The sequence below is a fragment of the Pseudoliparis swirei genome, chromosome 19 (assembly GCF_029220125.1).
Source record: "Pseudoliparis swirei isolate HS2019 ecotype Mariana Trench chromosome 19, NWPU_hadal_v1, whole genome shotgun sequence".
NCBI classification, from domain to species: Eukaryota; Metazoa; Chordata; class Actinopteri; order Perciformes; family Liparidae; genus Pseudoliparis; species Pseudoliparis swirei.
Genome location: NC_079406.1, coordinates 21,119,366 through 21,133,394, shown reverse-complemented (window position 1 = coordinate 21,133,394; position 14,029 = coordinate 21,119,366). Strand labels below are relative to the sequence as shown.

The following is a 14,029-nucleotide window of genomic DNA, read 5'->3' as shown; positions in this document are numbered from 1 at the left end:
GTGATACAACTGTTGACTATATGAGAAAGCCAATGTCATTGAGAAAGCCATGTGATTTTTGACATGATGTTGGTACTGTAGTACTGAAGTAAAAGGATTACCTACCTCCAATTCATCCTCTAGGGACCACGAATGTTTGCACCAAGTTTCATGGAAACTGATCAAATCGCTATCAAAACTGTCAAACTCCTGATTCCAACTCTAGCCATGTTATTTCATCATTATTGTTTTTCTAATGTAATGCATACTCCAGTTTGCATTCTTTTCCTCATCTTTATAAAGTGTCGTTGAGCATCATACAAGTGTCTTACAAACACTTAAAATGTACTATATTCAGACTAATAAAAAATAAAAAAGCATGCATATAAGGATGGAGAATTTTATAAGGATAGAGAGTGGTAAGAAACCAAGAGAAATAACTTTGTGACTTATTGGATTTTGATTCAGGAAAAAAGTCCTCTAGAAATCGTATCACACATGATGTTGAGAGTAATTGTCGTGTTCTGCTGCAGTCTGCCTGGTGTACAGATGGTGAGGCACTTTGTCTTATTACAGATACGGTGAAGGGAACCACACCCAGCCTGAGAATAACACAGGAGCTGATTTTCTCTTATGTTGAACACAAAAGGCTCTCCAACCACAACAGTAACAAATATCATAACCGGAACCAACACTCACCTGGCGTGTTAAAGCCTCTGATGCAAAGACGACTGTCAGTACACTGGGAAGCTAACAGCAATGTGGAGAGGCATGGTGCTCCCGTCTAACAGCAAATCAATATTTGTGGGTTAAAGTGTAAAGTGTGATAAATGTATCAACACTAATGTGGACAGCTCCCAGCAGCTGTTCTGAACGCTTGTTAATGTCATGATCCTTTCCTGGAAACGTATATGCATTTACATAGGTCTGCAGGGGATGGAGCAGAATTAACGCTATTCTCTTTTGATAATGTACATGAATATTCACAAAGAACAAGGCCTCATTGACATTCAGCAGAGGAAATGTTTCAGCAACATGCTGTGGCAAAGCTTGAGGTGCGTTTTCTGTCTGGATATAACATATTATGCGCAGTGCTTCTGTGAGTGCTTGCAACTGTGTGTGTGTGTATGTGTAATATCCGACTGTAGATTAAACTTCCAACTCAACACTTTCGACACTCAGACATTTGGAGACTTTCAGCGGATCAAGATTTCCCCAATTCAATTCAATTCAATTCAGTTTATTTGTATAGCCCAATTTCACAAATTACAAATTTGTCTCGGAGTGCTTTACAATCTGTACACATAGACATCCCTGCCCCAAAACCTCACATCGGACCAGGAAAAACTCCCAAATAACCCTTCAGGGGGAAAAAAAGGGAAGAAACCTGCAGGAGAGCAACAGAGGAGGATCCCTCTCCTAGGATGGACAGATGCAAGAGATGTAATGTGTACAGAAGGACAGATTTAGAGTTTAAATACATTCAATGAATATGACAGAGTGTATGAATAGTTCATAGTAGGCATATTCCACGATGGAGACCTCCACGATCCATCAGGCAGATGGCGGTGGGAGGAGGAGTGGGCGGAGTCTCAACAGTGGGCGGAGTCTCAACAGGACAGTGGCGTAGTCAGGAGCAGGAATTCCACGACCCAGACCTCGATGATCCATCAGGCAGATAGGATCTATGCCGTCTCATAGGGTCCGATGACCCCATGAGACGTGAAGTCAAAAGGACTCCGGGGAGAAAGCAGAGTTAGTAAGGTGTGATTGAGAGATGAAAATTCATCCTTAAGGAGAGAAAAAAGAGGAGATAGGTGCTCAGTGCATCCTAAACGTCCTCCGGCAGCTATAAACCTATAGCAGCATATCAAGGGGCTGGACCAGGTGAACCTGATTCAGCCCTAACTATAAGCTCTGTCAAAGAGGAAAGTCTTAAGTCTACTCTTAAACGAGGTGACTGTGTCTGCCTCCCGGACTGAAATTGGAAGCTGGTTCCATAAAAGAGGAGCTTGATAACTAAAGGCTCTGGCTCCCATTCTACTTTTTAAGACTCTAGGAACTACAAGTAGTCCCGCATTTAGTGAGCGTAGCTCTCTAGTGGGGCAATATGGTACTACAAGCTCCTTAAGATATGATGGAGCATCACCAATCAAGGCTTTGTAGGTTAAGAGAAGAATTTTAAAAGTGATTCTTGATTTTACTGGGAGCCAGTGCAGAGCAGCTAGTGCAGGAGTGATGTGATCTCTTTTCTTAGTTTTAGTGAGAATACGAGCTGCAGCATTCTGGATCAACTGGAGGGACCTAAGAGATTTATTAGAGCAGCCTGATAATAAGGAGTTGCAGTAATCCAGTCTCAAAGTAACGAACGCGTGAACCAATTTTTCTGCATCTTTTTGAGACAAGATGTGCCTGATTTTTGAAATATTACGTAGATGAAAGAATGCAGTCCTTGAGATTTGCTTTACGTGGAGTTAAAGGACAAGTCGATCAAAGATAACGCCAAGATTCTTTACAGTGGTGTTGGATGCCAGGGCAATGCCGTCTACAGAAACCACATCACCAGATAATTGATCTCTGAGGTGCTCAGGGCCGATTAAAATTACTTCGGTTTTGTCTGAGTTTAACATCAAGAAGTTGCAGGTCATCCATGTTTTTATGTCTTTAAGACATGCTTGAATTTTACCGAGTTGGTTGCTCTCCTCTGGTTTTATCGATAAATATAGTTGAGTATCATCTGCATAACAATGAAAGTTTATGGAGTGTTTCCTGATAATATTGCCCAAAGGAAGCATGTATAAGGTAAATAAAATTGGTCCAAGCACAGAACCTTGTGGAACTCCGTGATTAACGTTGGTGGTTATCGAGGCGTCATCGTTTACAAATACAAACTGAGATCGATCTGATAAATAGGATTTAAACCAAATTAGTGCCGTGCCTGAAATGCCAATCGACTGCTCCAGTCTCTGTAACAGGATGTCATGGTCAATGGTGTCGAATGCAGCACTAAGGTCTAACAAGACCAGGACAGAGAGGAGTCCTTTATCTGCTGCCATTAAGAGGTCATTTGTAATTTTCACCAGTGCTGTCTCGGTGCTGTGGTGTTTTCTAAATCCTGATTGAAATTTCTCAAATAAACTATTATGATGTAGAAAGTCGCACAACTGATTTGCGACCACTTTCTCAAGGATCTTGGAGAGGAAGGGGAGGTTAGAGATCGGTCTGTAGTTAGCCAACACCTCTGGATCCAGAGTGGGCTTCTTCAGGAGAGGTTTAATGACAGCTACTTTGAAGGAATGTGGTACGTGGCCTGTTAGCAGAGACACATTGATAATATCTAATAGAGAGCTGCCAATTAAAGGCAAAACGTCTTTAAGCAGCCTCGTCGGGATGGGGTCCAAGAGACAGGTAGACGTGTTCGAAGTAGAAACCGTTGAAGATAATTGGTCACGGTTGATGGGAGAAAAGACCTCCAAATATACACCAGGGCATACAGCGGTTTCCAAGGCCATTCCACTTGAGGACAGATTGGCACTGGTTATGGGCAAGAGAATATTAATCTTGTCCCTAATAGTTAAAATCTTTTCATTAAAGAAGTTCATAAAGTCATTACCACTGAGGTTTATAGGAATGCTCGGCTCCACAGAGCTGTGACTCTCTGTCAGCCTGGCTACAGTGCTGAAGAGAAACCTGGGGTTGTTTTAATTTTTTTCTATTACTGATGAGTAATAGGCTGCTCTGGCATTACGGAGGGCCTTCTTATATGTTTTAAGACTATCTCGCCAAACTAAGCGGGATTCTTCGAGATTAGTTGAACGCCATATGCTCAAGCTTTCGTGACGCTTGCTTCAGTTTGCGGGTCTGAGGGTTATACCAGGAGCAAACCTCCTCTTCCTCACTGTCTTCTTCTTCAGAGGGGCTATCGAGTCCAGTGTCATTCTCAGAGAGCCTGTGGCACTGTCAACAAGATGATCAATCTGGGACGGACTAAAGTTAGACCAGGAGTCCTCTGTTATATTGAGACGTGGTATCGAATCAAATACAGAAGGAATCGCTTTAAATTTAGCTACAGCACTGTCAGTTAGACATCTGGTGTAGAAACTTTTGACTAACGGAGTACACTCCGGTAGTATAAATTCAAAAGTTATGAGGTTGTGGTCTGACAGAAGAGGATTCTGTGGGAAGACGTTCAAATGCTCAATGTCAACGCCATAAGTAAGAACAAGATCAAGCGTGTGGCCAAAGCTGTGAGTGGGTTTCTGTACTCTCTGACAGAAGCCAATCGAGTCCAACAAGGAGATGAATGCAGCACTAAGGCAATCATTATCAACATCCACATGGATATTAAAATCTCCGACAATAATAACTTTATCGGTTTTAAGAACCAAACTTGATATAAATTCTGAGAATTCAGATATAAACTCTGAATATGGACCTGGTGGCGGGTACAGAATCACAAATCGAATTGGCTGTAGTGTTTTCCAGGTTGGATGTGAAAGACTAAGAACAAGGCTTTCAAATGAGGTGTAGTGTAATTTTGGTTGAGGATTAATTAATAGGCTCGATTCAAAGATGGCTGCTACTCCACCTCCTCGACCGGTGCCTCGAGGAATGTGAGTATTAATATGACTTGGAGGAGTCGATTCATTCAGGCAGACATATTCTTCATGGCTCAGCCAGGTTTCAGTTAGGCAACATAAATCAATGTGATTATCTGATATTAAATCATTTAGTAACACAGCTTTAGATGACAGAGATCGAATATTTAGGAGACCACATTTAATAGACCTATTTTGTTGCACTGCTGAAATAATGGTGTTAACTTGTATAAGGTTATTGTGTACGACTCCTCTTCTGCTTACTTTTGATTTATTTAATTGAAGTGGCCGTGGGACAGACACAGTCTCTACTCTAAAGTCATGGGTGGGTAACTGCTCGAATGGAAGAGCAGAGAAGGGTGTTAAACTACAACTCTGCTCCCAGTTCCTGATCTGAACCCTGGGTTGTCATGGATTAAGTCCGGTGATCAACTTGGTCATATTCGCAGAAATGAGACGCGCTCCGTCCAACGTGGGCTGGATGCCGTCTCCTCATCAGATCAGGTTTTCCCCAGAAAGTCTTCCAGTTGTCTACGTAGCCCACATTATTCGCTGGGCACCACCTCGACAGCCAGCGGTTGAAAGACGACATTCGGCTATACAATTCGTCTGTCTGCAAATTTGGGAGAGGGCCAGAGAAAATTACGGTGTCCGACAACGTCTTGGCATAAGCACACACCGATTCCACATTAATTTTAGTGACTTCCGACCGACGGGCTCGGCGCCATTACCACCGCGTGTATTACAATCTGACTGTATCTCCGCTTGTCCTTAGCCAGCAGCTTCAAACAAGACTCCACGCCGCCCGCTCTGGCCCCGGAGGCACACGACTCTGGTCCGCGGCTTCGCTATTTTCACGTTCCTGACTATAGAGCTCCCGATAACCAGGGTGTGTTCCTCAGCGGATGTGTCGCTAAGCAGGGAAACTGGTTCAAACGTGAAGTGGTTGGTGCACAGCGGGCTTCTGTGTAGACTTACTACTCCTGCGAACAGTTACCCAACCACCCGGCTGCACGGTTACCGCCGGGGAACAGCTAACAGCTGACTGTAGCTCCGCGCCAGCTACGGGAGAGGGCGGGCTAACTAGCATAGCTGTCTGAGCTTCGATAGCGCGGAGCCGTGCATCTAACCCACTTAGACCTGCCTCCAACCTAGCAAATAAACTACACTTGTTGCATGTATCGTTATCATTAAGGGAGGCAGAGGGATAACTATACATGAGACACACTGAGCAAGAGGGAGCGGGAGGGAGAGAAGAAGAAGTCATGCTCGCTGTTGAGCTGGCAACCAGAGTTTACCGGAAGAGTGAGATGATGCGTTCAGGAGCAATCATGTCACCACTTGTAGTAAAAGCAACACAAAATCCATCAAACACAAATCTTCTCCATAATGAATGTGGCATTTGTCTGACAGTAAATAAAAATGAAATAGCAAAGCCCTGTCAGTTTCTGAAAAGAGGATGAGATGGATAACCCCAATTTACGGCCCAAACACGAATATTTTGCTGTCATATATCAGCAAATGGTGAGCCAGTTTAGAGCAGCAGAGAGGCATCAAAACAAACTCTAAGTCACCTCATTGAAGCCCTCAAAGACCAAAACCTCCACCAGAAGCTTGCAACTTTAAAAACTATTTCACACCTGGTATGAACTTGTATTAAAATGCGATCTGTTATAAGGGTGATGACATCTGATCATGGGGCCATTTCATTTACACCTTTTATTAATCCACATTGTCGTTATTTCGATTCTGCCTGAAAATGTGATGTGATTATTATGATAATTTACAACTTTTATAAACAATCTTATGCCTTATACATGTGAGGTATCAAAATCCAGATCTCATTTTAATACGAAGTGTAAATTGGATTGCTATATTAAAACTGGAGACAGGGAAACAACTAAATAGGATTTGGTGTCATTTTTGGTTTATTTTGAAAATGTTGTGTTAAAAAACTCAGCTACGCTATCATCCGCAGTCCTTTTCTTCAAGCTTTTCGATCTTGTTAAGCTAGTTTATTCTCATGTGTATAAAAAAAACAAATTGGAATATACATACTCTTCATACTCCAATATTCAATTGTAAAGTAAATATCTGAAGATGGAACTATAGATATATTGTTTTGGTGAGGTCAGCTTTTTAAACTCTAAGCTTGGAACCCAATTTAATTTGTAATTGAATATTGCAGCTCTAAACCTCTACTCCCAGTAGAAACAAATATTCTCCTTTTGGAGTACATTCGGGTGATATGTTAGGCCCCTTGCTGTTATTAAATTAAATTTAAAAAAAATTCACAAGCAAGTCACGGGCAACTTTTATTTTGGTTTGACTTAACTGCAAAACCGGTTTAATATGATATGGAGCTGCTTACTAAACTACAAACAGATACATACACACTTATGCGGCAATACAAAATGAAGGACAGTAAAAATACCAACCTCAACCTGCGTGCGCCACATGTCCAAGTTCTTCCGCTGAGCTTTGGAGAAATGGTCCCATGCCTTTTGTTTGGACGCAGCGTTGAATACAGACATGATCTCTTCGACTGAGGAAGACATGAGTAGATGAAGATGAGAGGAGTGAAAGAAAGAGAGGGAAGGAATGATGCAATCAATTCAGCTGGGTAATATAGAGCTGTGGATCTCCAGTATGCACTGAATATGATTCAGACCTGTGTCATAGCTTGATACATGTTTATTGACTTAATTACGCATACATAAACACATAGCATTACAAGGCGTCCCATCGAAACAAATGTTAGTGCATCTTACTTGAAACATCATAAAAAGACCGTATGTTGTCAAGGCCTTCAGTCTCAGAATGTATTTTTATATAAATATCTTCAAATATAATAATCCTCATCTAGTCTTCTGATCAGTTTTGGTGTGTTTTCTTTTGATGATATTATTACAGTAAACTTCTCACATTAAAAAGTCGTCTAGACTGTTGCGCAGGATAAAAAACTCTTGACTGAGGAGACCGTGTGCGGAATTCTTTGGTTCTTTAAAGTTTAATTATATTATGTAAGAATTTAAAGATTGGGGAGTTATTAATGCAACAAGAGGAGAAGAAACATATTTCACCATGTTGTGGTTCTATGCTTCGTTATCATACTGTCAAAGAGATTATCAATTATCTTCACCTATTAGCCTTTGCACACTGATAATGAACAGATTATGCAACAGATTTATACACAGCTCTTATTATCTCAAAATGGTGCAATTATTGAAGACACGGAAGAAATGTTTGTTTTTATTTGAAATTCGTTTTAATAGTCGGGCCAACGAAGGATTCCTAGTTGCTTAAAATAAATGCTAAGAGCTATAACTGACTACTTCTTTGAAATATAACTCTTTTATCAAAAGATAATAAACCATACTCTAGGATGAATAATTTGTAGCATTGTCAAATCATTTTCCACATTAATTTCTTAAAATTGTGTCCTGTACTTTAATGAGACCATCAATGAAAAGATTAGCGGCATCTTCTGGCCCCAAAATAGAATTTAATATTTTGTTGCAGTCTAAATTTGCAATTATATAGTGTGAAGAGAGACTAAAATTGGTAATAGGATGTTGTTCCTCAAGTGCAAATTGCATGTAAGCCTGCTTGAGTTTTTGGCACGAGCAGATGGTAGGTTGACTCAAAAGCAAATAAAAAATAAAATAAAAAAACTCATATACACTACCGTTCAAAAGTTTGGGGTCACTTAGAAATGTCTTTATTTTTCAAAGAAAAGCACTGTTTTTTCAATAAAGATAACATTAATCAAAAATACACACTATACATTGTTAATGTGGTAAATGACTATTCTAGGTGGAAACGTCTGGTTTCTCATGAAATATCTCCATAGGTGTATCGAGGCCCATTTCCATCAACTATCACTCCAGTGTTCTAATGGTACATTGTGTTTGCTAATCGCCTTAGAAGACTAATATCTGATTAGAAAACCCTTGTGCAATTATGTTAGCACAGCTGAAAACAGTTATGCTGGTGATATAAGCTATACAACTGGCCTTCCTTTGAGCTTGAAGTTTGAAGAACAAAATTAATACTTCAAATATTAATCATTATTTCTAACCTTGTCAATGTCTTGACTACATTTTATATTCAATTTTCAATTCATTTGATAAATAAAAGTGAGTTTTCATGGAAGACACGAAATTGTCTGGATGACCCCAAACTTTTGAACGGTAGTGTATGTTTGTCGTATTCCATCAGGCAAAGAAATAAACTTTTAACCCAAGAAGCAACATCCTCTGTGTGACACAAAGCAATGGGGTTTATGGGAAACGTGCTTCTAATTTGGAGACATTTGAGAAAAAGGACATCTTGTTGACAATGTTTTCCAGACAAACATGAAATGATATTGCAGTGTAGAGCCATGAAGTCATCTCACAGAAGCACATGTGCATTTGATTTGGATGGTGTGTCATACAATCAGACAACAAACAGCCCACATCGATTGTTGTTTGCTCAAAGGAGAAGTTGCAGCTCAGATCAGTCGGATAAGACATTTAAGACAAAAATATATTTGACATTGGCTTATTTAAGGCTTTGAAGGTTGTTGTTTTTTCATGTCGGATGTCTGATTATCTAACACAACATGCATGGTCTCAGACAAAAGGAAAGTAAAATAAATACTGACAACATATACAGTAATTTCCTTTCTTATCATTTCAGTTAGTTTCATAGCTAAACTGTTTTCAGCATAAAAGCAATTTTAAAGAAATAACTGAATGATGAGTCATTGTGTAACCATCATTCACCTGGCCTGTACAAATTACTTCTGTACAGGCCAGGAAGTAAAAATCAAGAATCCATAATACGTAAGTATTCATATCTTACCAAAGCAAACACTTTTTTAAATGTTTATTTTTTTCGCTGACTCGCTGCTTTCCTTCTTTATCTGGAGAGAGCATTGTGGTACTTTGGAGGCAATCTTGTTAGACTACAGCGGGAGACAGTGAACTGAATAGATCCCCTCCATCACTCAACGCAATGACAATATAAAAACAACCAGCTTGCTGTATAACGCCATGCATCCTGTCACCATCACATACTGTATCCTAACTACTATCGATATGTTTATGGTTAGAAATGCATCAGCTCTGGGCCAGGTTATAGTCTATTGATATTACCATTTCCCTCCAAGGTGCCCATATTTGTGTTATGGCTGTATAGAGAGGCTTTTATATTGGTAACTACATTTACACCTCAGAAGAATATGTGCATGTTGGTGTGTTTGGATTACAGTGGGTGTTGATAACAATAATACATTTATTACCAGATTACTTGGTTACAGTTTCATTGGTCAATGTAGAATGGTGGACCAGAGTAATCTACAGCTTTGTCTGCACAATCATTTGCAGTATATGTTATGTCTATTCGCATGTATTTCATTATTTAAACGAGCACCTTGATGTGTACGTCTGGGCTTCAGCTATATTGTAGATATATGCTAGTAAGTATGTATCCATAAAACAGTATTTTTATGACAGGTGCTGAATCACTAAAATGGTTAACTTCTTTCCTGTAAATTTATTAAAATATAGTCATTAAAGTTTACATACAGTGTCTTTGGTTTGTAAAGGATGATAAGCTGGCAACAGTATTTGCACTTTGAAATGAAAGTGGGATTCCTAAATGATGCAATGGAGAAGCACCCTAGGACAGTCAAATAGTCAAAGAAAAGGGTCCATACAGCGCCAGCGCCTCAGCCTTTGGTGAGATGTGTCTTGGTCTTGGCAGCCGAACACAGAGCACCCTTTCGTCTACGGCGGTAAAGGGTGGGGGGGAACTTCAGACAACAGAGGGAGTGGAGAGTGGGGAAACAATTCCCTTGGTGAGAGCGAAGCCCCCAGGAAGATCGCCTGTGTTTTTACTGGAAGGCAGTCAAGTCGAGCTGTTGTAGAAGCTGTGGTTCGGGGCACAGCAGCCAGGAGCAGAACAAATACACTGCCAACAGGGACACAACGATAAGGCCTCCGATTCCCTGACCAGTTAGTAGAAACGTGTGCAAAATCAGCACTTAGTCAAATGGAGGAACATCTAGGAAGCAATGGCAGGTCCAAGATAGACTATTAGTGCTGCCAATATGTAGAACTCTTCTGATGGATAATACTTGCTTCTTATAATTTTAGGGTTGGAAACGGGATGGTGAAATCCATCTCAACCTGTTTAGTAGGTGGTTCGTAACATTCAGTGACATTATAGGGATTAAATGCACATTATCTGCACACCTGGACTCTGCACAGAGGTGCAAGACCCCCCCCCCCTCGTATGAATTAATACAGTCAATTACACATTACTATGCAACCCCAGATGTTCACTGGATGCAGCTGCGTTCTAGTGCCATTTCCGTAGTTGTGTTGCTATTGTATTCAGTAAACTGACAAAAGACAAAAAACTATAGACATTGTTTTGCTTAACTTATCATTATGAAGTGAATCCTGATTGCACAAGAAATGACTAAGGAAAAAAGACGCCAACAATGTTAAGATTGGTTCCTTCTCAGCCTCGCTGTCACGATGACATTCTGTCTGCCACAGAGGATGATCTCCTGGGAAAATGAAGGCTTGGCGTATGGCACAAAGGAAGTCAACCATCGCGCAACCAAGACAGGAAAAGGATAGCGCTTCTGTTTCCCCCCGCTGGCTATCTACACCCGTCTCCTGGTAACGGAAATGACAGATGGTGGATCAACCAAAGTAATTTGTATTGTAATATTACGGTGTTGCTGAAAAAAGGTTTCAGGAAAACACTGTGGAAACTCTATTGGGCAGGAAAAGAGAAAGAAGGCAAAAAGGGAGAGTGACCAAATTGTTCTGTTTCCATTTGATACACACATTAATAAAAATTAAGGGACACTGTCAAGAGTTTTTCAATAAAGGTAATTCTCCTGTAATAATGTGTCCAATGGATGGCAGTCTCTCACTAAAACACAGCCCGGTAAATATGGATGTGTCTTTCGTTCTCAGGTGTGTGTGGGGGGTAAAACTGTCTCATGGGAGACACATCTTAGTGTTGACATTTGCATGGGAGGTGGTACGGCGAGTGAAAGATAAATTCATGAATATAAATAAGGGTCTGTATTGACTATTGCGTTGGATGTGGATGGCCTTTAATGAGAAAGAAAGACAGAAAGAAAGAAAGAGAGTGAGGTTTACTGACGGAGTATAGTATAGAGTTTCATACAATGAGAGAGAAAGTCGTTGGAGGTTGTACCACACTTCAATTGTCCCTTTTGAAACCAGTACGACGTATAGATATCAATACAAGCAATCAATATGCAGCCAGGACTTCAGGGGACAGATCCTCCATTGTTGTTTTTTTGCCAGTCAACTTATGATTCATAGTTTGGTCATGTCACACATGATGAATACACTGTAACACAGACGGGCAGTGTAACATAAACATGACAACCGGAGTAAATGCAATAGATATAAGGTAGACACCCATTTTAAATTCGCTAAGGGTTGTTATGTTGAATACAATCCTTTCTCATTTGTCTTATTAAATAAGATTATTTATATACTTATATTGTCCAGTAAAATAAGACAATCTTTGTCGATGCCTTTCCAAACTGAACCCTATGTTTTCTTTCAGTCTAAGGACGGAGGGTTTTGTATGTTGTATGGATTGGAGAGCTCCTTGAGGATATGCTAAATATATATTTTTTAAATGTGTTGGGCCTAACCAATTAGTATTGAGCTGATATCTCCGTCCTCTAGACATACTTTTCAGTTGAGTCAGAGGTTGTTTAGTAGTTTACTTTACGTCTCAATATGATCAAAGAAATATGTCCATTTACAGACTGATTGACCTCATCAATCTGCCTTGTTACTTTGTAAGTATTTATATGCTTGTACCTACACTGTTACATGTAAAGCTTTCTGCATGTGTGTGTGTGTGTAAAAATGTGTGGGTAAGAGCGTATTTATGTCACGTATTTCTCTCTCGGTATTTGAGCATGTGATACGCCGTGTGCAGAGCGGTTACCTGTGATAAAATCGCAGACTAGAGTGTCATGGGAATCACTTCAGCGTAGCTCCAATTGCACCCGTTACCCAAGCATAGCAATAACTGAGTAATAAATTCTGTAGGATGGAGCTGCATTCTCCGGGGGATGCAACACGGGATAAATTGTTTACCGAGAGTATGTATCTGTGAGTGAGAGGGACACGCTCAATGAGCCCACATGCTTCTTAAACGGTGAACTCACTGGTAAAACCCTGCTTCTGTGACTGGGGTCTAATCTTCCATGTGGAGACACAATGTGCCAACAAATGTTGGCCTTAATTACAAGAGAAAGCACCAACATTGTTGAATAGTGTAGAAAAGGTTACGCTGTTCAAAGCCAGCGTTAGATCAAATCCAACTTATAATAATAATAATAATAAATAATAATAATAATAATAGATAATAATAATTATACTAATACATACTACTACTACTACTACTACTAATAATAATAATAATAATAATAATACATGTCCTTTCTGAATATACAGTAATTCTATGTTGGACTCACAGCTTGTTATACTCTGGTCAGAGCTTCATGACATCTTGGTTTCCCCTTTAACACAAAGTTAAACTGTGGGGCATAAGAGCTGCATTAGTTGAAATCAAAGATCCTTTTGTTTTGTCCCAAAATTGTTTAGCCCGCTCAAATAAAAAAAAAATTGTTAAAGCTTTCTCAATGTGTCTCCAGAAATTTTTGGGGTATATTTATCTTTTTTGTGTGTGATAAATTCACGCAATAATTGCATAAATAATTGAGGGAAAGTTGTTTATTGTGATTAGAAGACCTTAAATGAGTAATAAAGTATTTGTTTGTTTTTTCTTTTTAGATTTTTAAAGTACAGATTGACTTTTGGAAGTCCCTGTACTTATGGCTCGATCAGATGACTGGACTCCTACTGATCCATAAATAAAGGTGTGAGCTGAACATATCCTACTGCAACTAATGCACGCGTACAGTTAATGGAATATTTGCCATGTCACCTAACAATCTTGAAGAAAACTGTTTTTGCCAGATATAGAAATAGTTTGATGGTTATTGTGCATGGGAGTAGCAGAAGACAATGTGAATATGAGTTGCATTGCCCTTTGTATGCTGTGTTACATTTGAAGATCATAGATATACATACATGTTCTCCAAAGTTATGATTGTATTCTACAAGTAAACTGTACATATGCATGCACTGTGCAGCTGAGCAGAGAGGACTCACATTGAGCCAGTATGGTGGCCATCGTGGTCCTGAACTTGTCTTTGGCCTCTTCCAACTCCTTCTCATGCTGAGTCTTCTCGCCCGTCAGCCGGCGGATGTGGCCGTTGGAGGCCTGGATCATGGAGTAGAAGTTGTTGGCGTTCCTTCGGTTGACCTCCCCTCGTTCCAGCCAGGTCAAGAGCACGCGCACCGCTTCAGGAAACGCATTGTCATCTGGGG

The 14,029-nt window shown here is 40.1% G+C and overlaps 1 protein-coding gene across 1 annotated transcript in view; it reads right to left on the bottom strand.

Moving 5' to 3' along the window:
* Nucleotides 1-14,029, bottom strand: part of LOC130210246 (ecto-NOX disulfide-thiol exchanger 2-like) — a 220,488-nt gene that overhangs the window by 35,489 nt on the left and 170,970 nt on the right. Inside the window, exons 7-8 of the mRNA XM_056440285.1 lie at nucleotides 13,811-14,023; nucleotides 7,016-7,122 (exon numbers count right to left, since the gene is read on the bottom strand). Of these exons, the coding sequence (XP_056296260.1) occupies nucleotides 7,016-7,122; nucleotides 13,811-14,023 (320 nt within the window). The remainder of the gene's footprint in view (nucleotides 1-7,015; nucleotides 7,123-13,810; nucleotides 14,024-14,029) is intronic.